Below are 24,792 nucleotides of genomic sequence, written 5' to 3' on the forward strand. Positions count from 1 at the left end.
TTAATTCTATTTATTTTATGGCTATTTTATGCCAGTATCATACCTCTTTGATTCTGTAGCTTTGTAGTAGGTTTTGAAATTGGGAAGTGTGAGTCTTCCAAATTTGTTTTTTCTTTTGAGGATTGTTTTATCTATTCTGATCCATTGAAATTTAGGGTCAGCTTGTTCATTTCTGTGAAAAAACATTTGGAATTTTGATCAGTATCACATTAAATCTGTTGATAAATTTTAACAGTATTAAATTGTCCAATCCATGAACACAGACATATTTCCATTTATTTAGGTCTTCTTTAATTTCTTTCAACAATATTTTGTAGTTTTCAGTATACAAGTCTTGTGCTTCTTGGTTAAATTTATTCCTAAATATTTTCTTCTTTTTGATTCTATTATAGATGGATTTTTTTCTTAATTTCATTTTCATATTATTCATTGCTAGTGTACAGAAATAAAATTGATTTTTTTATATTGCTCATGCATCCTTTTACTTTGCTGAACTAATCTATTAGGACTAATAGTTTTATTGATATGTATTTTTAGGATATGTCATCTGTAAATGAAGATAATTTTATTTCTTCCTTTCTAATTTGGGTGCCTTTTATTGTTTGTTTGTTTTTTTAAGTGCCCTTATCTTTTAAAGATAAGATTTGAAATATTTATAGAAAAAAATGATGTCTGGGATTTACTTCAGAATAATATGGAGGGGAGATACAAGAAGATAAACAAGAGGTGCCATGTGTTAAAGCTGGGTGATGGATGTGTGAGGGTTCATTATACTAATCTCTTTATTTTTGTAAATACTTTAAAATTTCCATAATAAAAACCAAAATGAACACTCCTAGAGTCCTCACTTTTGATGGACTTTTGGACTCAGAATGTCTGGGTAAGGAGTGAACTTTTTAAACAAGCTCCCCAGACTATACCTATAGAAAATATTGTTTGAGGGTTTCCATCCCAGTCTGTGAATTACAAGTGAACAGAGCTTTCTTTATCCTGGCCCAGGATCCCCTCCAGGTTTTCACCACCTTGGTGCTTTGCCAAACTCAGGTCTGTGTTCGAGAAGCCATGATGAAAGATGCCCCTTTACTTTCACAAAAACCTGTGATTAGGCAGTGTCATTTGTATATATTGACTTAGTGAATATTTTGGTTGCTGAGAATGTTAAATTTCATTAACTTGTCACTCAATTAGGCCACTTCCACAAAAAAGGGGGGGGCCACGCATACATGGTTGAACCCAAGTTTTTAAATTAATATTCCACTTGTTTCTACATTTTGTCTCATCGCTATCAAGTACCACAAGTTTAAAAACAAATTGCCTTCAAACCAAATGTCAGCAAACTGTGTAGCGTCACACAAGCCAATTTTTCTTTGTTTTTTTTTACATGAGAATAACTTAGCAGTTCAACAGAAGTAGATTGTTTTATTTTAAAATACAATAAGAAAAAATATCTAATTCTGCCTTCTAGATTTTGAAGGTGAAACTATATAGCTCTCTGAGCCTTATTTTTGGGTACTATTTAAAAATTATGTTTCCACCAAGTTTAGACCACACAGGCTGCCCCCCAGAGTTGCCCCTTCTGGGCCCCGTTTTTGCTTTCCATAGCTGCACTCATCTGAACTTCAGACTACAACTGAGCCCTGACTTTTGGTTTGATACCCTCTGAGCACTCAAGCCCTTGCTCTGTTGGCATATTACTTTGAACTTCTTACTGCTCTGTTGCTGCCGTCATTATTTCTCTTGTATGTGGGGCTCTCTCCATCAGTCTTTTCTGTTCCTTCTCTTCACAGTCCTTGGCACAGAAGTGCTCAATGGATGTTATTGGCTGACATCCAGTCCTATCCAACTTTACTAAATAGCACACCTACAGAAACTAAACATTACGCTATCATGGGATCCCAGGCATTTGAAAGAATATTGTAACATGCGCCGCCCAGGTTTATGTTTAGCATTTAGCAGCGGAGCAATGAAGGCAACTGCAAATATGAAGTTCATTTGCAGCTCAGCAGAGAAGTATTTGTTTTGCACACAAACGAAACCCCATACATCCACGTCTTGCCAGTTGTGCTTTTTTGTAGAACTTACATGTAGTGACTGCATCTTAAATTAATGTCCAGCACTGCCAGGGAATTTTCAGGGCTGAGCCCCTTGTATTGATGTTTGTCCTCGGTCAGCCCATTTGGTGCTTGAGATAATGCCCAGTAGATAGGAGAACGGTTTCCTGGAAGTGAAAGAGCAAATTCCTCTGAGCATTCCTCATGGTGTCAGGAATTGCTTCTCTTGAGGAAGGAATTGAAATCATTTGACCATCTCTCTTTACCCATAGTCTCAATTTCCTGACATTCAGAGTTTTTCAGTGACACATTCTGCTGGGCGTGTGAACTGACCAAACAGGGTGTGGCCTCACAGAGCGTGCTGTGGTGAGCAGACCGTCTGACCTCTTGTTTCCAGCTGAGACGGGGCCAGTGTTTGCGTGCATGTGTGTGCGTGCGTGTGTTAGCAAAGGATAGGGTTTGACTTTGATCAGTTCAGCTAACTTTGTGAGGAACATAAAAGCAAACCAAAAAAAACGGTGAAGTGGAGACATAAGATTATGGGATATCGACAAGTTCAAAGTCATCTTCTTTGTATTTCCAGTCTAACCTGTAAATCCTATGTTTTTTCTCTTTGTCTAACAGCACTAAAGGAAAACTAGGGTTATCCCTGAATCAGAACCCCGAGTTTTAGAGATCCACCATAACACATTGCTCTACCCTTGCCAAACAAAATGCTTGTCAGGCCTTAAAAAGGCTTAGAATTAATCCCACAGCTGCCAGTTATGATATTCGACTTGTGGCGTTCCTTCCTAAGGTTAGGGAAATTCCATTCAAAGTCCCCAAATTCTTTGTTTTTTTTTTTTTTTTCAGCATGTACAGCATGTGGAGTTTAATATAGATAGTTTTATGAAAAAACAATTCTGTATCTACAGGATGTTGGTCACAACTGTGCCTTACTTAAAAATCATCATAAATGCCCTATTTATATTTTCTGTTCATGATTTCTAAGAAAGCACAGCTATGGGCTATAATTGGTAGCATATGGTGCTATTACCTTCTGTAGAAATGCATTTCCCTCCCTCAATTTGATGTTAATAATTTGATTCATTAGGCTGAAAACTCGCCGAAAGATTGTTGGCTTTATCCTTCCATCTAGGATGTTCTTTTCACTCTTTTGAGATTTGGTAAGCTCCAGCTCCTCAAAATTTTTCCTTGGATAAAAATTTTATTTATTCAACAACCGTCTACCATATGCCAGGGCCTTCACATACATTGTGTTACTTGATCCTATGACACTGTGAGAAGGATACGAATCCCTGCTTTAGAAATGAGGAAACCAAGGCTCTGAAAAGTTTTGATGAAATTGGTCAAGATCTCACAACTAACCAGATATGTTGGCTCCAAAGACTGGCTCTTTCCAGCGCACTCAGCTGCCTCCCAGACCAGAGGTTATAGGCTTGTAATCCAGGATCAGGAAAAGTTTTGTGGAGGAAGTGGCAGGATGGGGAGCTCTTTTAAATCAGAGTGATAGAAGCTTTCAGAGCAACAAGTGGGAAAAAGTACTAGGGATCAAAACCATGTGGAAAATAAACAGATCTGCAACATACACACAACCTTTCTGGGCACCTGAAATCACACCATTAGAAAGTAGTTACTTTCAATCGTTCTATCACATTAATGGATCACCTCCTAGGTGCCAGCCTTGTTCTAGGGTGCTGAGGATGAGCTAAGACTAAAATAATCCCGTCATAGTGCAGTTGACAGTAGCAGGGTAAGGTCTCTCCTTCCTTCCCCCCCTTCACTTAGTAATTCATTCATACCTTTCTTTTCCGGGAGCTTCAGAAGTGCATCCAGGAGACAAGACTCAGAGAGAAGCCCGGGAGTGGGTTCTGGGTGGTGGACTATCCCTGGGGTGGCAGAGCTGCCCATGGGCATCAGTTACCCCAGGGAGTCTGTCTGTGTCCAGCCTGGGTCCCATCTCGGAGGGGAGGGAGATGCTACCAGGTAGGCAGAGGGGCAGGGAGGCTGTTGGGAATAACCCATTTACTCTGAATGGCATCCTGGTCCACCTGTCTAGGCCTTTGTTCAGAGTCTTGTTGCCTTGGTCCTAGTGAGGACCAGTCTTCCTCACACACCTGCACCTGCCTGGTGTGCTCATCTCACCCAGAGATGAAACCGCCTCCATTTTTGTCTCCCCTACAAGAGGAGAGCTCTTCACAGGTGAGGCGGGCTTAGTCCTCTCTCCTTTGGCTTCACACAGGCTGGGGTGAAGTAAGGCTGAATCAGGCTGAAGGGAGGGAGGGAGAGGTGGGCCCGGGGGAAAAAAGGAGCTCAGAGCGGATGGTGAAAAGGAGCTTCCTTCAGGAAAGAAAAAAGGTGGGATGCATGTGATGTTGGTTAGACCCAGAGGTAGACAGGCAACTCTGGGATTTAACGGATGTGAGGCTCCTCCTTTCTCCCTATAAGCCCAACTGGACTCTGCGCATCAACCTTATAAGCCGAGTGGGAGTTGTGAACCAGTAAGTCAGCCTGAACTTGGTTTCCTGATGTGTTCTGTTTCACCAGCATTGTGTATTCACAAAAATTGACTTTGTGAACTTTTAGATGAGGTATGCGTCCCCCCACAGGCCCCAGTGTTCTTTATTTCTTATAGAGGTCCAAACACAGGGTCATTTTACTGACCCTGGTTGATCTGTGGTGTTTGCATATCCTGAGTTCTATGGCAATATCTGGGGGAGGTACCCGAAAAGCAGGAGTAGCTGACATCCCCCTCTTTGTCATTCCCTATGTAACCAAATTCCCTATGTAAGCCAAATTTTGTTGATCTTGCCTCCTCAGCAGCCCCCGTACCCATCCAATTTTTCCATGCCCACTGCTGTGGCTCTGGGGTGACAGTTGGCAACCTTTTCCTGTAATAAGCCAGATAGCAAATATTTAGGCTTTACAGGCCATATGGTATCTGTCACAACTACTCAAGTCTAGTGTAGGGCAAAAGCAGCTATAGATAATACGTAAATGAATGAGTGTGGTTGTGTTCTCATAAAGCTTTATTCATGGACATCGAACTATAGATTCATAAAATAGTCATGAATCATGAAATATTATTATTTTTCTGACTTTTCCCCCTATTTAAAAATATAAACACCATTCTTAGCTCAGGGCCCACATAAAACCAGGTAGTGGCCTAGATTTGGCCCATGGGCCATGGTTTGCTGACTCTTCGTTATGGGTTGAGCTGTGTCCCTCCAAAATTCATATGTTGGAGTCCTAAACCCCAGTATCAGGATGTGACCTTATTCAGAGATAGAGTCTTTGTACTGGTGATCAGGTTGAAGTGAGGTGGTCAGGTTGGGCCCTAATCCAGTATGATTACATGTCCTTATAAAAAGGGGAAATCTGAACACAGACACATACAGAGGAAGACCATGGGAAGACACAGGAAGAAAATGACCACCAACAAGCCAGGGAACACCTGAAGCTACCAGGAGCTCGCAGAGAGGCCTGGAACAGATTCTCCCGCACAGCCCTCACTAGGAACCTGTTCTATTGACATCTTGATCTCCGATTTCTACCCTCCCCGACCATGAGACAATACATTCCTGTTGAAGCCCCCCCAGTTTGTGGTATTTGTTAGGCAGCCTCAGCAAACCCCTCTCGCCCTGCTCTGAGGAAGCGCCCTCATCTCTCACCTCTGTGAGGCCTGTGACTGCTTAAGCTCCTTCCTGACCAGCCCCACCATCTGCTCTCCACACAGTGGCCAGAGCGATCTTTTTACAATCACGTCAGTCCTCAGCGTAGACCTTCTCAGTGACTGCCTGCTGTTCTGAGGTAGATAAAGAACTGCATCCTTACCCTTCCCAGAAGTCTGGCCCTGCCTGCCCTCTAAACCTTTCCTTTCAACTCCCCGCCCTTGTGCCCTCCTGCCTCGGACACTTCCCCTGGCTGTGGGGTGACCATTGCCTTCAAGGACCCCTTCCTTGTATATGTGTATAAAGGCAAATATAATTGATAATTGGCATTACATTCATATTTTTCTTTTGATTTTAAAAGATGTTAAAATTAGAACGATTTTGTGGGCCTGATAAAGAGGTTGCCCTGGCAGTTCCCTCTACCTCATGGTGAGACTGAAGGGGGACGTGAAAGGGACTCAGGTCACCAACATCTCCTTCAGCCCCTCCAAGTAAACTTTTGTGGTCCCTAAATCACTCCTATTAGCATCACCAAGAGGGGGTTTGTTTGGTGAAAAAAATGAGGGTCCTTCCAGCAAGAGTAGACTGGCTACCATCTTCAAAGGACACTCGTTAGCACAGCACTCCCTCCCCCATATAGAAATTCTCCAGTACCCAGGCCAGGGATGCTGCTCCCACCCCATCCCTACCCTTTGCCTGGTTACCTTCCACTCACCCTTTAGCTCTCAGATGTCTTCCTTCAGGAAGAGCATCCCTGACTGCCTCCTGTGCCCAACAGGTTAGAGGAATTAGATTATATGACACTTACTACTGTTTCTAATCATGCATTTGTTTTTGATTTAGGGCCACCTCCTCCTTCTCGGAGCAGTAATTTCTATGATGACAGGGTTCTGTCTGAGTTTGCTCACCACCATTATGATCTCAATGCCCAGCACTGTGCCTGGAATTCGATATACGTGTGATAAATGAATGAATGACAAAGTATTTCTAATTCTTGAAATTCCACCTAAAGAGATTCAGTCCTTTGAATCTTAAAGGCTTTACATCTCCTGGGTTCCCTTTAAAATGCAAATACTCAGTGGTTATTAGTTATGGAGGAAATGCAGCATCGGAATGGGCTCAGACATGGTGACCACACGTGGGACCGGCACTGTCTTGGGGACATAGCGATACAGCATTGGTTACCTTCCATGAGGACTTCAAAGAACCTCCTCTCTTACTTTTGACCTCCTTTTAGGGATCACTAATAAAAAGGACTGTGTGGCTCAGTTGGTTAAGCAGTTAAGCGTCTGCGTTTGGCTCAGGTCATAATCCCAGGGTCCTGGGATTGAGCCCCACATCGGGCTCTTTGCTCAGCGGGGAGCCTGCTTCTCCTTCTCCCACTCCTCCTGCTTGTGCCCTCTCTCTCACTCTCTTTCTTTCTGTCACAGAAATAAAAAGAATCTTAAAAGAAAAAAAAAAAGGACTTGGGCTCAGGCAGTATTTCTAGTGCATTTAGTAATTAAAACTTAATCTGGAGAGGAAAACTGAGAAATCGGCCAAGAACAATTCTACAGTAATGGGGTGGGTAACCACAATCCAACAGCCCTGTCTGTCGCTGGAGCACCAGTGTTCCTTGATTATTTTCCTGCTGGGAGCTCAGCCCTTCTCTCTCCCCCTGCTTTGTCTCCTGAGTGCATGTTATCTGAGCTTCTGCTCCAATTGTACTTGGCTTCTTCCTCTGTTTTCCTGCCACTTCTTCCCCGTCCTAGTCAGATTTTATCTAAAATTTCTCTAGATTTCAGTAGCTAACTACGTTCAGTATTTGAGTTGTTGCATGTTTGCTACAGAGATCTTCAACGCATATTCATTTTGAAAAATATATAGTATACTATCTGCTAAATAAAGGCATACTGGGGGTGGGGGATATCATGCTTAAAAACCAGCAAGAGCCTGGTCAAAACAAAATCCATCATTCTTTTTTTTTTTTTAAAGATTTTATATATTTATTTGACAGAGGGAGACATAGCGAGAGAGGGAACACAAGCAGGGGGAGTAGGAGAGGGAGAAGCAGGCTTTCCGCCGAGCAGAAAGCCTGATGCGGGGCTCAATCCCAGAACCCTGGGATCATGACCTGAGCTGAAGGCAGCCGCTTAACGACTGAGCCACCCAGGCGCCCCCAAAATCCATCATCCTGATCTCTCAATGTAAAATTAATCTGTTAGTTTAGCTCTGAGTTGTGATTTTTTAGTGTAGCTTCCACTGGTCAGAAAATATTTTCCTTTCCTCTTGACTTCTTAGATGTCTAGTTCTGGGATCTGTGAAATTCATGCATCCATTGTCAAGGGAGCAATCATCTCTAATATCTGAATCTTGCTTTATGCTTTTACAGTGATTATTTGAACACTGTAGCTTCATATCTTGGGATTTTTAGTAGTCTATAAATGTTCTGTCTGCCTTGCTATTATCATCATGGTATTCATTCGGTATAGATGGGCATGAATGTGTCCCTTGATCTGGGGGAACTTTTTTTTTGAAATTCATTTTTCTCTTTCTAAGTCTAAATATAATTTATATTCACTATTGTACTCTTCCCTCCCTCATAATTCCATCCTGGAAAAGAAACATTAAAATGCGGACTTAGTCCTTTATAAGTTAACCAAATCCTGTTTGGTGTGAATGTAAACTGATTATTATCAGCAATATTAAAAAAATAATACCTTGGTTATCTGCAGCCATTTACAGGTAAACATGTCTCTTTATCCATTCTCACTTATTATCAACTCCTTGAAGTTCCAAGGTCTGCTTCTGAGGAAAGGCATGAAATATAACTAACTGAAATTAATTGTGTGATGGGAATAATATTTTCTGTTAATGGTAAATATTCAAATGGTTTGGGGCTACCGATGATAGTAAAGGAATGGCCTCTAATTTCAAAGTTCAGATAATTATATCTAACATGAGGGAAAAAAGAAGGGAAAGGGCATACTTATTATGGTTATTTTATGTCTGCCATCTTTATAGGGATTTCCATTTGTTCTTTTATTATGTAAAAACAAAACAAAAGAAATCAAAAACAATTGTTGAGCAGCTTCTGTTTACTAGGCAAGGGGCTAAGTACTGTGGTGGCTACGATATGCACCTAAATCCTGAGTGCTCACTCACCTCAAGGAGCTAGAAGTCTAACAGGAGAATTAGGACAAGTTTGCAAATAACCAGGATGCCAGACCATTTCCCATCAGGAGAGAAGTCCCACACAGTGCTGCAGGGAGTTCAAAGAAAGGAAAGTGGTTACTTCTGACTTAGACAGTCAAGGACAGCTTCTTGGAGACAGTGAATTAGAAAGTGTCTAGTGAAGGAGAAAGAGTGTGGCTAACACCAAGATGTCATCGGGGTTGAATTCTTTCCTGGAGATTCTAGGAGGGGGAGTCTATTTCCTGTCCATTTGGGTTGTTAGCAGAACTCAGTTCTTTGTGGTTGTAGGACTGAGGTTCCTGTTTTCTTGCTGGCTATAAATCGAGGGCTTTACAAAGCTTCTAGAAGCCACTGCATTCCTTGGATCGTGGCCGTTCCTCTGTATCCTAAACCCAGTTGCAGGTCAAATCCCTCCCATGTTATAGCATCCAACCTTCCCTTCTGTTCTCTTCCACTTTAAGGACCCTTTTAATTACAGCGGGCCCCACTTGAATAATACAAAATAATCTCCCCATCTCAATGTCTGTAACTTTAATCACAACTGCAATGTCCATTCTGCCATGTGGAGTAACATTCACAGGCCCCAGACATTAAGGCATGGATATCTTGGTGGGGAAGTGGCATTCTGCTACCTACCACATGGGAGTAGGATTTCGACCAGGAGAAAAAGTGGGGAGTAGACCGCCAAGCCTGGCAAAGCATGAGCAGGACGTGGAGACAGAGTCCAAGCAGGAAACAGCCATTTTGTTAGCATGGAGGTCTAGGGTACACACACCTGCATACATGCACACACGGAGTCGAAGAATGCAAAAGAAGCCTGGAAATACGTTTTTTCACTTCATCATGGAGGGCTTGTCAACTATCAAAGAGTCTAGGCTTTGTTCGGTAGGCAGTGGGGAGCTCCTGGAGGTTTTTGAGTAGGCTGCACATTAGGACAACTGATGTGGCTTCAGGCTGTGAAGAATGGATGGGAAAAAGATGAAACTGAAAGGAGGGGAGCCCATTTAGGCCACCATAATGGTCTAAAAATGAAAGGGAACGGTGATGCCGGGGTCTCCTATCCCATTCTTCACCTGTGCTGCAGACCTACAAGGTGGTAAGGTAACAAATATGTGCTTCTGCAAGTCACTAATTGTGTGGTAACTTATTACAGCAGCAGAATTCTCCCATTTAAAACAAGTTCTCCCCTTGAACCCTCATTGTCCTCCAGCTACTTTCATTTCCTTGTTTCTTTGCCACCTTACTCATCACAAATGTTTCCCGCCTAACGTCTCCTCTCTTCAGCCTCCCAAGAGAGAGCTCTCCGCTGAGGTTCCATTGACTGCCAGGTCTTTAAATCCAAGGGACATTTTTCAGTTCTCATTTAACCTGACTTTTTAGGAGCATGCATCTTTGTTGATCTCTCCTGCCCTGAAACACTCTTCCCTTTGTTTCTGTGAAACCACATTGACTGGAAACCACATTGACTTCCAGCTCTCTGGCAGCTTGTCTGTTTCCTGTGCAGGCTCACCCTGCTCTACTCACCATGGAATGTTGCATTTCCTCAACATTCAAGTCCCCTCCCCCTCTCCCTCTACACTGTCCCTGTGGGCAAATTCCTCTACACCTTCAGCTTTGGTGGCCACCTGCAGTATATGCAGGCAACTCACAAGGTTGGATCTCCTGATCAGATTTCTTCTGAGCTACAAATGGGTGTCTACAACTGTCTTCATAACACCTCCATTCACTCCACTCCACCCCAAAAGATAGCTCCAAAACCAAATGCAGGATCTCAGTGCAATGGAAGGCACTATCACCCACCAGTTTGAGAAGTTAGAAACCTCACAGCCACTTGCTTCTCCCTTGGGCCATACAGCTGATCCCATTGTTATTTCTCCATTTCATCTACTCTCTTCCTCGTCCAAAGCTATCATCATAGCCTGAGCTGTATCACTTCATTACTCGACTAGCCTTTGCCTCCTTCCTCTCAGCTCCCACTCATCCTTCACTCAGCCCCCAGAATGATCTTTTGGAAACACATCAGGTCATGTCATTCCATCATGTCCGTTTCATGACTTCCCATTGTTCTGAGTATAAAGACTAAGATCTTAAAGTGACACACAAGGCCCTATGTAGCCTGACCCCTGCCCACCTGTCTATCCTCACCTTTTATCTCCCACCCCCTACTTTTGCATGCCAATAACAATAGTCTCTTAGCATTTAAAGTGGTGCCTTATGTTCCTTCCCCCACAGGGCCTTTGCACAGGTAGTTCTCTCTGTTAGAATGCTTTTCCTGTCCATCTTGTTAATTTCTTTGCATCTTTTACATCTCAGCTAAAGTGCTTCCTGATTTTTTAGGCCAGATCACATCCCCTCTTTTATAAAATCTCAATGGATAGTTGTGTCTACTTTATAGTACTAGCCACAATCCCAAATTTCCATGTTTGTAGCATTACCTCATTATTATTTACCTCTCCCACTAGACTTGTAAGCTCCATGAGAATGCCTGTGTTCAGTATTTTGTCCCTGTGTACCTAGCACATCTGGGCGCCCAATGTGTTGAACAAATTAGGTACTGCTGAAGAGGGTGACAAGACTAGCATATTGTAAATGCACGATAAATATTTGAGTGAATATGTGTTCCATTTAGACCACTTTGACTTTGAAAGGTTGTCAAACCACACATATGAAAATGTCTAGTATTGGTTGGAAGTCTGGAAATGAATATGTGCGACTTTCAAATGCAAATTATAACTTTCTTACCCATGAACACACTCAAATTCCTGTGTATGTAAAATACCAGGGAGAAAAGGTAGGCAAACTCAAGATCTTGTTTTTCTTTGAGGTCACCTTTCAGTGTAGACAAAAACCTTGTTCCGTTCTTTTGTTGTGTGAACGCTGGCCACTGTGATGCTTTCCACCAGAGCGTTGTCCTCTCATCTCCTCTCTCTGCCTGAGCTCAGTTTAGCTTTCTTTCACCCTCTGTGATATCTCCCCAATATTCTTTCAGCTCCTCTCTCCTCCTCGAGTATTAATTTGACAGTAGGTAAGCACAGAGAGATACCATCTGGTCTTCCCAACTTCTCTGTTTACTTCACCGTCTTATTTCTCTAACATTCTCCCTACTCTCTCCATTCTGTCCATTCTCCACATGCCTGAAATACCAGGCTTTCCCATGACTTTGCTCCTGCCCTTCTCCCCTTCCAAGTATCTTTACCTCAAACTTTAGTTCTTTCTCTCACCTCTTTCTGAGGGGTATTAGCTCTGGGACATTTTTCAAGTTTCAACCCCAAACCAAGAAACTCTTTTTGTTCTGGAGTTGCCAGCTATCAAATACAATCTGCATGACTGCTTCCTGACTTTTACAGATTTCCCTTTGCTCTTTGAAATTTGGCAGCCTGTCTGTCACTGGCCCCCTTCCACTTCTGCATATGAAATTACCTTATCATCATCTCATCAGAGTTTTTATTATCAAAAGCCATTTATCAAGCATCTGACTATAACACACTCAATTGTTTTTTTTTTAGATCTGATTATCAAAACAAAATACATAGTCTTAAAAGCACTGTTCGATAAAACATTTAGTAGTTAATTTTAACGTTAAAAATAGACCATGAAAATGTTTCTTTTACAATTACGCAATTAAATATTTATTGTCAATTTAGATGAGCTCAGATGTTTCCCTTTGAAAATGTAAATTTCGCTATTGAAATTAATTTTGTGGAGAGGAGAGTTTGAGCCTTAGACTTTTAGTTTTTCCTAAAGCAAGTATTACCAATGTTTACTGCAAAAGATGAAATTAAAAATTTGAGGGACACTTGGGTGGCTCAGTAGGTTAAGCATCTGCCTTTGGCTCAGATCATGATCCCAGGGTCCTGGGTTTGAGCCCTGCATCAGTCTCCTTGCTCAGTGGGGAGCCTGCTTCTCACTCTGCCTGCCGCTCCCCCTGCTTGTGTGTGCTCCCTTCTTCTCTCTCTCTCTCTCTCACTCTCACTCTCTCTCTCGCTCTCTGACAAGTAAATAAATAAAATCTTTAAAAATAAATTAAAAATTTGAATGGAAGGTTTTAGAACATATAGGAGCATATAGACCTTTTCAGTGGGATTTTTATTTCAGTTACAGACATAACAACATGCTGCTCAAGTCTGCAAATAAAACAGAAATTGCAGCCAACTATAAACGTAATGAGAAATAAGTAAATAGCTGGTGTTGCTGTCATAGCTCACTCAGCATAAAAAGTAAGCTAACGGAGGATGTGGTAAGAAAAGAAAATTTGTTTTAGCAATTCGTCTCTTAATAATGTAAAGTGTCAACATAAGAATTCTCTAAATGCAGAATGTGATTTTTATCTTGACAGTGTTTCTTTGAGGTCTTCTGGGAACAAATCTTCTTAAACTCTTGAGCAATTCTGACTTATGCAATCACATACTTTATTACTCATCTGAGAAGCAGAGTGGCTATGCGGAGAATGAAGCTGTGCTCCGTGGTGTTGGAGGGCTGGAAAGGCAGGTCTGCAGAGACTGTCCAGGTGGCCACCGTGGAAGCCTTGCTGGGACCCTGGACCTTCTCCTAAACATGCCCCAGAGAGTTTTACCGAGTTTTCCACAAGGTCCTGTTTTCCAAAATGGAAATAAATAACAAAATAAACCAAAATCAGAGAAAATTTTTCTCTCATGAATTTAATATTAGAAAACATGTTTAAGAATGAAAACTTAATACTGGGGATTTTCTCCTCTGGTATCAGAAACATTTTCATTATTGTGAAACATAAGAGTTTGTACACTTAAAAATGGTTAAGATGGTAAATTGTAAGTTAGGTGTATTTTACCAAAATTGAAAAAAATTGGAGAGAAACCTAGAGGTGGAATCTATTAAATAGGTTCTTATTAAATACAGGCATTTTAAAAATTACAAAATATAAAACATTTCTGGTCATTCATCTGCTATCTAGTAATCTATTACTCTCTTAAAAACAATAATAATCTACTTGTCTCTAAGTCTGACTTTCTACAATATATACCCTTTGGGAAATATCCAGAAACTGAAGAAGCGAAAGGCCTTTTAACAGTTGAAATAGCCATCACGAAGTCCTAGTTCTTCCTTGCAGAGGAAAGACCTTTAGGAATGAGAAGTTCTATTAGCTCTTACTTTACATACAATTTTGATAAGCTGAGTAATCTTTCTTACACAACAGTAGATTGAAAGCAGAAAATTAGTAAGGTATGGTATTTGACTAGAGACTGGAATCTTGATAGCAGAGGAAAAAAAAAGGAGTTGATTACCTAACAGAGGCAAAACTAACTGCAAAGAAATCCCTCAAAAAAGCCCCCAAACAAACAAGAAGGGGAGGAGGAATGGGATTTGTTTAATGGGTAAGAGTCTTAGTTTGGGATGATAAAGTTCTGGAGATGGGTGGTGGTGATGGTTGTACAACATTGTGAACGTACTTAATGGCACTGAACTGTACACTTAAAACTAGTTAAAATGATAAATTTTATATTATGTATATTTTATCACAATTACCAAAAAAAGGTTAGAAAAAGAGCTCATCATTGGAACAGAGCCCCCAACTAATAGAGCTGATATTATTAACCCTTTCTCTGGATTTTTTTTCTTTTCATTTTTTTTTCCTTTCTCTAGAAGTTGCTACAAGTTTGCAGAACCGAAAACTCCGAACAACAATGAACGAGTAGATCTCTTTGGCGAGCCCAGAGTCATTGGTTTCAAGGAAAAGGTGGTATTAAATTTTGATATTTGAGATATTAAAGTGCATTCAGTATATTTGAATTAGCAGGTAAGTTCTTTATATGTAGTCTCGGGGGAAGAATATGGTTCCTATTCTTGTGGAATTTATGATCTAATCAAGGAAACAAAAGACATGGGTATAAAACAAATTAAATCAGTGTAGCTCATCTAGTTTTTTTAGGGCTTTTAAGACTAGAGCCTGCTTTTCGGGCACTAAGGCATAAAGAGGCTGAGCCATAATCAGGTTTTTTGCATTGGAAGCTTGGGGAGGGGTGGGAGGCAGGTAGGTAGTCTTAGGGCATATTCCTCAGGGGCCTCAGTGAGAACCCCTAAAACATCCTGGCCTCATAACTGCAGGGGACTGGCCAGGGAGTGGATCCACAGCCTCTCTCTGCTCTGGCTCGTGCTGGAGACACATCTTTGAATTCCCCTCTTCCTCACTGCACAAAGCCCATTATTTGATTTCAGTTTCCTTATTTATAAGTGCATTATAATCGTGATTCTTGAGGTCCGTGATTTCAAGCTTTGGAGTCAGATCTATCAAGGTTTGAATCCCAGCTCTTGGTTACTGGGGCTCTCTGTGTTTTAGGGTCCTCTTCCAGAAAAATGGGGTTAATAACATGGTTGTCTAGAGCATTAAATGAGAATACACAGGTTTAGGGCAGCAGCTGGTATAGAGTAAAGACATATATATTTATATATATATACACATACATACTATGTTAATTAATTTATACATTGTAGCTTTGCCACTGCTGTAGGCTTTATGCTCAGCTGGACTTGTGTTCTCTCTCTCTTTTCTCCTCTTCTCAGCTGATGCATTGTGTGGATGTACTTATTAAACACAATTTTTGTTAATTATTCTATTTAAAAGTATTAAGAACTATGAGACAAAAATCACCCAGAAGGGTGAAATAGGTGAAGGGGATTAAGAGTACACTTATCATGATGAGCACTGAGTAATGTATAGAATTGATGAACCACTATATTTTACACCTGAAATTAATGTAACACTGATGTTAACTACACTGGAATTAAAATTAAAATCTTCATAAAAAAATCAAGTACATATAAAAAATAATAAAGAAATAAAACAAAAAATCACCCAGAATGACTACATCCAGAAACTACAACTTTCAGCATTTGGCTGCATACTTTTCTGGACTTAAAGATTTTTTTTTGAGAGAGAGAGAGAGCAGGGGGAAGGGCAGAGAGACAAGCAGACTCCCTGCTGAGTGTGGAACCAGAGGCAGGGCTGGATCCCAGGACCCTGAGATCATTACCTGAGCCAAAGTCAGCTGCTTAACCAACTGAGCCACCCAGGCGCCCCCCCATATCTGTATATTTTTAAAAATTCTATATTATATGGTATAAAATATATATTTTTGTATACATATTTTAATATAAATATATATACTTATATTATTTTACAAAATTGGATACCACTTGCTTTTTTTCGAACACATCTACAAGACTGTCAGCTCCAGCAGGGGATAAATCATGTGGTTTTGCTCTCCATGGTATCCCCAGTGCCTGGTTTAGCCCATGACTCATGGCAGTACTCAAAAAACAAAAAAACAAAAAACCCTAAGGAATGAATGACTCCGTATCAATAAACACATATCCAGAATAACAATAAACACGACCATTAATCATAATATTCTCCTGCATAGGTGTGTCAATTTGTCCAAGCAAGCTTTTTTTTTTTTAAAGATTTTATTTATTTATTTGACAGAGAGTGTGCGTGTGCACAATCAGGGGAAGTGGCAGACAGAGGAAGACAGAGAAGCAGGCTCCCCACTGAGCAGAAAGCCCTATGTGGGACTTGATCCCAGGACGCTGGGATCATGACATGAGCTGAAGGCAGACGCTTAGCTGACTGAGACATCCAGGCACCCCTCCAAGCAAGCTTCTATTTAGAAGTTTACTTGTTTCCAATTTGTTTCATATATAGATATTTGAAAACTTTAAAAAAATGTTTTTTTAAAGGCACAAAGAATAACACAGCACACATGATTAAACCTATTCACCCAGAATCAACAAATTTTAAGATTTTGACAGTTTTGCATCACTTTTTAAATAAAAGAAATAACATATTGGAGGTAAAGTTGAAGTCCTCATTCTACTTTTCTCAGTTTAATTTCCCTCCTTCCTTCTACATAGGCAACAGCCATCATGAATTTGGTGCATCTTCTTGCAGTCTCCATGTCTATACTTATAAAAGTATTGATTAGTATAGGTTCTGTGGCATTTTATTGATGAATATGGTATCATAGTGTATATACAGTTCTGCACCTTGCTTTTTTTCCACTCTACAATTCGAATTCTATCATTTATCCTATGAAAAGTATAGAGCTAGTTCATTCACTTAGCTTTTTTGTCACTTGAATATCTACCTTTTATTTTCCTATTATTCCCTATTGCTGGATATTGTAGGTTAGTCTTGATTTTTCACTATTGCAAACAATGCTTTAATGGTCAGTATAATTACAAAATTTTATTGGGGTTTATACAAAATTTTTAAGTCACTAAATTCCTTTTATTTGCAACATTTCCTTGACAAAAAAAATGTTTTCTTTAATTATGTTTACATCTTCGAAGACAGCAAGGGCAGGACCTTTAAACACACACAAAGAAGAATCGCAGCCAGCCCTACCGGCCTGGGGCTGGGGAGGAGAGAGTGAGGTCAGTGTATGAGTGAAAAGGTACACAGGTGAGTGCAAGACGGACTCAATTACAGAATACCCACTGGGGACTTATACCGTCCAAGATGCCTGGGTAGAGCACAGGATAAGATTGAAAAATGAAATTGAACTCTAAGCCGCACAATAATTGGTTTAATTACCAGAGCTCAAAGAGTAGAGAAAACAGGAGAGCGATCTAGGAAGTTTCATTCCTTGTGAGAGCTAAGGCGGAGGCAGGGCTGAAAGCCTGGGTGGGAATTAGACGAAAGTGGACAGGATGGCAGACCAGGGACTTGTAAGGTTGTTAAAAAGTCCAGAGATAATGACCTTCATTACCATTTCTTTTCACATTAAAATTTAAGAACTTCACAAGAACTTATTAGTTAAAAAGGAAATAGGACTGGCTTTTAAAACAATATTAGCCCTCACCATCACCTGCCACAGACTGTAGGTGGTAGGAAGTATGATGTCAGGAGAGTCCAGAAGTAGATTAAGGATTGCTTCCAGGCTATTCAACTCACATCTCTGCACAATCCCTGCATATGCCCTTGTACCACACCCACAGACCACAAATGGAAATGCAAAACTCAGACTCACTTGTTGGTATACATTTCTGTCTAGTTCTGCACGTCATGAAACATTTCTCATAAACAAAATTTCCACAGCACTGGGGTTTGATTAAATTAAAACTAATTTTGGATATACATTTGAACGTCCTTTATTACTTGATTCCATGGACTAAGCTGTCCTCTTCTGCCCTTACTTTTAACAGCTGACACCTATTTGGTAACTTGGTGGCTCCTTCAGGCCTGTTAACTTACTTTCTTCGCCAGGGCTGGTGTGAGACGCTTAAGAAAACAGTGGCTTTAACGACAGAGTTACCAACTTTTATACCAGTGCAGTCGAAGCGGCAATACTGGAGCTGGGGGTGGGTGACAAAGTGGCAAAAAGGTCCGCAAGAGTCGGCGGGGAGGCCGCGGGCAGGTGGCGGCGGGCGCTGGCGGCCGCGACCGGGAGGCAGGAAGCGGCGGCGGGGCGGAGCGGGCCGGCCGCCGAGCAGCCAGGGCCGCAGGCGCCCCGCCCGGGCTGGTATGCGGCCGAGAGTGACGCGGGAGGCGGGGTCACGTGACGCCCGTGGAATGCCAACAATGTAGCGAATGTCCCACTTGGGTCTGCGCGCTGGAACCTCGGCGTGAGCGCCCCGGGAAGATGGAGCAGCCGCCGCCCGCGCCGCCGCCGCCCGGGGCTCCCCCGTACCCGTGGGGCCAGCAGCCGCTCCAGCCACTGGCGCCCGGTCCCCCGGCGCGCGAGGCCCCGGAGCCACGGACGAGGACGCCCCGGAGGGTGTAGACCGCGCCCCAGGAGGTGAAGGGGCAGGGGCGGGGGGCGTGTGGCCAGGGGCCAAGGCGGGGCGGCTGGAAGTTTCCGCGGGCCGGCGGGGCCCCGGGGCGCCCCGCGCCCACCCTCGGGCCGCTGCGGGCCGCGGCTCCGGGAGGGGCGCCCGACTCGGCGGGGCGGCCCGGCCGAGGGGCGGGGAGCGGGGCGGCCGAGGAAGTTTGTCCCGAGCGGAGCCCTGCGCCCTGCCCCCACGGCCCCCGCCCGGCCCGGGCCCGGAGCCGCCTCCGCTGGCCGCGCGTCGTCGCGGGCCGTCCGGAGTCAGCCGAGCCGGGGAAGTTGGGAGCGAGCGCCCGGCCGGCGGGGCTGCGCCGCTTTGTTGTGCGCCGGGCGGCCGCGGCCGGGCTCCCGGCGGGGCTGGAGCGGCCCGGCCCGGGGCGGCGAGCGGGGCGTCCCGAGAGGCCGTCCGCGCCAGGGGTACCCCGCCTCCACGGTCCTGGGGAGCTGGGCTTTTACCCCGAGACCCGGCCGGGCGCCGTGCCGGCTGGGGGGCCCGACAGCGTCGGGATCCCGCGCCCGCTGCACCGCGGTCCACAGAGGCCGCGCCGTCGTCCGCCCCGGGCGGTGCGGTCGTCCCTCCACAGGCCGCGGTGTCGTGCCCCCGCTGGCCGTGCGGTCGTCCCCCGACCCGCCTGCCACGGACGGTGCAGCCCGCAGAGCCCCCGGTGGTGCCGGGCTGGCGCTCGCTCCGACCTCTCCAAGTTTGCCTCCCGGTCCTCGCGGGTCGCAGCCCGAGCTTCAGGGACGCCTTCGCGGCCGTGAGAGCGGCGGCCGTTGCATAATACGCCTTTCCTGCGTCCTAGTTTAGCCGACTTTCTGGAGCTTGTCTTTTCTGATGCAACCTCACGTGCAGTTAGTTCCCCTGCCGGACTCCGGCGATGCGGATTCTGAGTTTATTCGCGTTTTGCCAGTCACCTCTCCGCAAGCCTGCCTTCGGAACTTCAGGAAGAGCATCTCTCTCGGGGTGAAGTCTGGCTCGCGGGGTTGGGCGGGAGTGCAAGCCTGGAGCAAACCTGTCGTCCTTTGATTCCGAGTCCCCGGTACCCCAGGGGAAGGCGGGGAAGGTAGACCCCTCCCAGAAGGTGAAACACCTGACGGCACCGGGGCCCGGGTGTCCTAGGCTGCTGGCTGGCTGTATGTTCTGAGCCCTTCGAATGAGAAGTTTTTTTTTTTTTTCTTGCAATCATAACCGTGAAAGTATACTTTATTTGTAGTTTTATTATGACAAAATCTTAAACAAGAACTTTTACATTTTCACACGTATGGAGGATATAAGTGAGCGTGCTCTTAATAGTAATCTAGACTTTTAAAAAATTGTTTAACAGTACTCTTAAGCCAGGGACTATACATTTGGCAGATAAAAATCCAGTGGCCAAACAGCTCTCTTCCCAAAGTATTCGGCAAATATGTTACATTTTAAAAGGTAAGTTGGCCCACATTTTACTAAGAAACTTAAATATACTGAAATTTGAGTGGAAAGTCACAAAATGTGTATTGTCTTTTTACAGGTGTTCTGTTTAAATTAGTAGATGAGGAGCCTTCCTTTAATAATGGAGAAAGCAACTCGTGACTTATTTTTAGGAAATTTGTACTAAGTAGATCTTGCTCCATATAGTTAGTTGAATCTCAGGATAAATCCCTCCATGAAGGATCACCATTTTTGAGTGCTAAATCAAGAGACTAAGCTGACTTGTATCTTTTACTTTTTCCTTTAGCTTTTACTATTTCCTATTTTTACTCTTTCCTTTCGTAATAAGGTAGTAACAGAACGATCTTCCAAAATAAGAATGCAGAGACTGTTTAAGAAAGTCTGTTTTAAATTATAATTAACAAGACACTATGTTATTCAGCCTCTCATAAAATTTGGTCTCATTATCCAGGTATATAGAACACTGTTTAATGAGTACAGCAGCATTCCTTTGAAATTAAAATTGCTAAACATTTAATAAATCTCAAAATGTAAAGCAATTTAAAATGGCATCTGAACAGAAGACCTCATGCAAAAGTATTAAGTTGAATGACTAGAATCATGGAATTTTAGAACTGGAAAGGATTCTACTAGTCTCTCCTTCTAGTTGGAAATAGTTCTGACCTAAGTGTAAATTGGAACTGTACATATTTCTTTCCTTAGCAAATCACAGGGTTGATGGGAGGGACTTTCCTTTAGTGGGAGGGGAATGTTTTTACAATAAGATGCCTTGTTATTTTAAATGCTGTGTTGTAAATAGCCAGCCCTAGGCTTCTAAATCCCACTCTGTTGGGGTGGGGATTGGGGGGGGCAGGTGTTGAAGCTGATAAATTCATCATAAACACATAGGAAGGATTTGGGAAAGCTTTTGGAGGGGGCGGGGGTGTTCTGCTTTGTATTAGATAAACCAGACCAACACAGTTTTTGAAAAGTTGCTTTTATATTTCATTTCATGGTTATAATGTGAAACTTCTAAACAGTGTTCCCTACTGACTTTTAAAAAATGACTTGAAGAAATAGAGAAGATAACTCAGTGCTTTTACTTTGTCTTGACTGTAAATCTGCTTTAAAAAGGAGCACAATATCCTGATCAGTCGAATGAAGGGGTTGGGCTTGATAATCCCTAAAGTGACGGACTTCCAGCTCAAAAAATTCTCTGAATCTCCTTCTTTTTTACAAAAGCCTATTGCTTAGTAATTCCTCTGGAGAGAACTGGGCCTCTGGCACAAGTCCGGGGGTCACCATTCCCATTATATGTTGCGTGGGTGATGCTGTATGAACCAGGGCTTTATTACACAGAGCACCTGTGAATGGGTCCTGGTGTTTGGGCCACCAGTTTCACTAAGTCAGCTGTTCTCTCAGTATTTTTAAAGCTAATGTTATTTGATCTATAATTTCATTTTTGAAGTATTATTCAAACAAGGTAGTGTTGGAAATAAAGATAATGGTTGTGATACTAAAATTAGAATTGACATTACTTAATGTTTACCATTCACTATATGAAAACCTTGTATTGCTTAACATCTAGGCCATGTCAACCTAATTGTAACAAATGGTTTCTTAAGTTAATTAAATACTTTTTGCCCATGTGCTAATCTTTGACATTCATAGGAATTTTTCTGGAGGACAAGTGAAAAATCTCATGGTTTGTAGCAGTGGTTTATATTTATTGTTAACCAGCATTGCTCTATTGTGGTGTAACGTAGATTCTATAACCTCTAAATTAGCAAGGATGGTAAAGATTTTATGAATGTAAGTTGGCTCTTGAATGGAGTGGGCCTCTGGAGTATTGGCCTCCCTGCCTCCAAGCAGTTTTCCTGATTAGGAATGCTAAGAACCAGCAGGTTTCATTCCTAATTAACATCATCCTACCTCAGAAGTCTCCTATGTTCTCATTAAATGTACCCAGACAGTTTACCTGCTCCCTCCCCAACATTATCTGCCTATTCATTTTTCTCTTCTATGTTTGAGCCTTTTCACAGGAAGTTCCAGACTCTAAGAATAGCTTCACACTTCCTTCATCAAATCATAGCCTTTTAGCCTTTCCAGTTTTGGTGAAACAATCCTTTCTCTGGTAGATTTTCTCCAGATAGGCACTTGTACTGGGATTCTTTGGACAGTCACAGTAGTATCTCTGTCCATAGCAGGACTCTCAAATGGGATGGGTGTTCTGATTCCTTAGCTGGCGTATGTCTGAAATTTGGAGGGAAAGGAAGCAGCGCTTTCTTAAAGACTGAAAACCCTTACTGGGGTATGGAGTTGAAGATACGGAGACCCATCCTGTATAGTTGCTTGCTGTTAGGAATGCTGCAGATAATGGATGATAAATCTGTCTATAACCTGATCATTCTGTGTGGTCATCTAGAGTACAGACTTCTGTGGCTCCATTTTTTATGCCTTTGTTCGTAATGCATACATATATATCCCACAGATACCAGGTGCAGAGCTAATAAAGAATGTGATGGTTTGTTTTTCCTCTAGATTGTAAGCTTATTTAGAGGTGAGACCCTGTTCTACTTGGCTGAGACCTCATAATACCCAGCAAAGTATTGGCATATGGCACTTCTAAACCCACTACAACCTTGTGATTGCACTATTTATTGGAGAATTTTCCTGGATCCCCAGAGGACTGTAATAATTGATTTCCTCAAAGACCTTCATTATGAGGGGGAGCCACTGTTGTGTGGTTTCCCAGCCTGGACAGTACTGGAGAGGTACATCAGCATGGTAGTTTGTGATTCTGACATTTGGCATCTGGCTGGAGGCCTGCCCTGTCTGCCTGACTTAGTTTCAACTTTGCTAGTTAATTATAGTAAGGATATGATTTTAATGATAACTGGAATTTTAGGTCCAAGAAATACTGTTTTAAAAAATGTCGGTGTTTGTCATTAGTGTGGGTCTCAGGAGACATGGGTTTGGTTGATTCTGTGGTTGGTGCTTGATGTGTGTTTAGCATCCAGTGTGGGTTCATGAAGCACTAACAGAAATTAGAATGAAAGCTCATGAACATCTGATAGCACTTTCCAGGATTGGAATTGGGTTTGAGAGGGCCAAATTAAGGGATGCTTCAAATATTGCTCTCACATTTTTACATGAGCCACCTATTCTAAGTAGTTGTCTCAGTTCCAGGTTTGAAAATGAGGTATTTTTGTTTTGTGAGTTGTGAAATAGTTTTGAAATTCTGGTGTCTAGTTTCTTTTAAAGTATATTTAAATTGATTGATGATGCCAAATGAATTTCCAAAATTAGATTTACTTTGCTTGATACCCTCTTTTTTAAAATCCACATTCATGAGGCCTTAGGGTCATATTTAGAAAATTCTTGATGAAAGAACTTATTAAAATGATACAGTAGTATGTCAGAGTAGCCCATTTCTAGCTGCAATCTTTGGTGAGTATTCTCATGAAAAATTCTTTCATAAGTTCATAATTTGGCCATGAAATCAACTGTCTTCAAACTAAAACCTAAAATACAAGGTCTCAAGCTGAGAAAATACTTTAATTCTTTATGAGACTGAGGGAAAGTTTCATGCTTTCCAGACTGTTCAGGCAGGAGCACAGTTTGCCCCGAGGTGCTGTGGTACAGATTCGCTTACAGAGACAGGGCAATACCTGTGGTGGTCCCAGGACCAGTGCTTTCTGTCAAGGTGATGGTGGAAGATGGGAAGAACATGAGAAGAGTGTGTGGTGACCTCCTACTCCCGCCACGCAGAGGAACTTCCCCAGCGGTGGGTTTATGGGGTGTGAATGAATCACTCTTTCAACTTCTGTATATGTTTGAAAATTTTCATCATAAATTGTTGAGGGGAAACAAAAAGAAAAGAAACCGAGACCTCTGGTCCGGATTCTGTTTAAGGGTTTATCCACTTGGTATTTCTCGGCTCATGCATCCATACAGACATCAACACAAATGTCTTGCTCACCTGTGCTGGCCGGCTTTATAACTGGAATGTTTGTGGGACACATGAGTGCTTAAAACCCCAAGTATCTCAGGAGCGCGGCTCTTTGGAAGCTGCTCGCTGTTGTGTGTTTTTCGGCCTCCTGGCGGTGGGGGTGACGGCATGCTTGGGAGGGCGAATGTGGCACCTGGCAGGTTAAACTGCGCTCTGTGAGGGGACTTTGCCCTCCTGGCAGCGCCCTGTCCTGAGGTTCGGTCTCTGCATGTGTCACTGTGTGTAGCAAGGGAACCATTCTTCAAACGCTAGTTAGCGAAATGTGAATAGTTAGACGATTTTCCCCCGTTTTTGTATGAGTGTAAAAAATACATAGTATTTATCATTTTAACCTTTCCTAAGTGTATAATTCAGTTGCATTAAGTACATTCACATTGTTACTGCAATCATCGCTGCCATCTATACTGCAAGCTTTTTCATCATCCAAAAAGACACTGTACGCACTAAATAATAGCTCCCCGTACCCCTGGCCCCTGGTCATCTCCATTCTGCTTTGTCTCTCTCAAGTGGCATATTCCAGGCGCCTCATGGAAGCAGAATTGTGAAGTATTTGTCCTTTTGTGTCTGACTTACTTCACTTAGCAGAACATTTTCAAGGTCCATCCATGTTGTAGCCTGTGTCAAAGTTTCGTTCCTTTTTCTGACTGAATAATATACTGTGTTATGCAACTTT

At 42.6% G+C, this 24,792-nt stretch overlaps 2 protein-coding genes across 2 annotated transcripts in view; one reads left to right on the forward strand and one right to left on the reverse strand.

Annotated features, from left to right (window-relative positions):
• Positions 1-12,963: 12,963 nt before the first annotated feature.
• LOC144381536 (uncharacterized) lies at positions 12,964-24,229 on the reverse strand. The gene is made up of 5 exons (XM_078070018.1): positions 24,090-24,229; positions 20,438-20,495; positions 18,126-19,498; positions 13,896-13,991; positions 12,964-13,487 (listed from the first exon to the last, which is right to left on the reverse strand). The coding sequence occupies exons 1-4, from the start codon at positions 24,227-24,229 to the stop codon at positions 13,937-13,939; spliced, it is 1,626 nt and encodes a 541-aa protein (XP_077926144.1). The 3' UTR covers positions 12,964-13,487; positions 13,896-13,936.
• Positions 18,536-24,792, forward strand: part of LATS2 (large tumor suppressor kinase 2) — a 72,954-nt gene continuing 66,697 nt past the window's right edge. The window contains exon 1 of the mRNA XM_036106626.2: positions 18,536-18,669. The gene's annotated coding sequence lies outside the window, so the exon portion shown is untranslated. The remainder of the gene's footprint in view (positions 18,670-24,792) is intronic.

This window comes from Halichoerus grypus, chromosome 4 (assembly GCF_964656455.1).
Source record: "Halichoerus grypus chromosome 4, mHalGry1.hap1.1, whole genome shotgun sequence".
NCBI lineage: Eukaryota > Metazoa > Chordata > Mammalia > Carnivora > Phocidae > Halichoerus > Halichoerus grypus.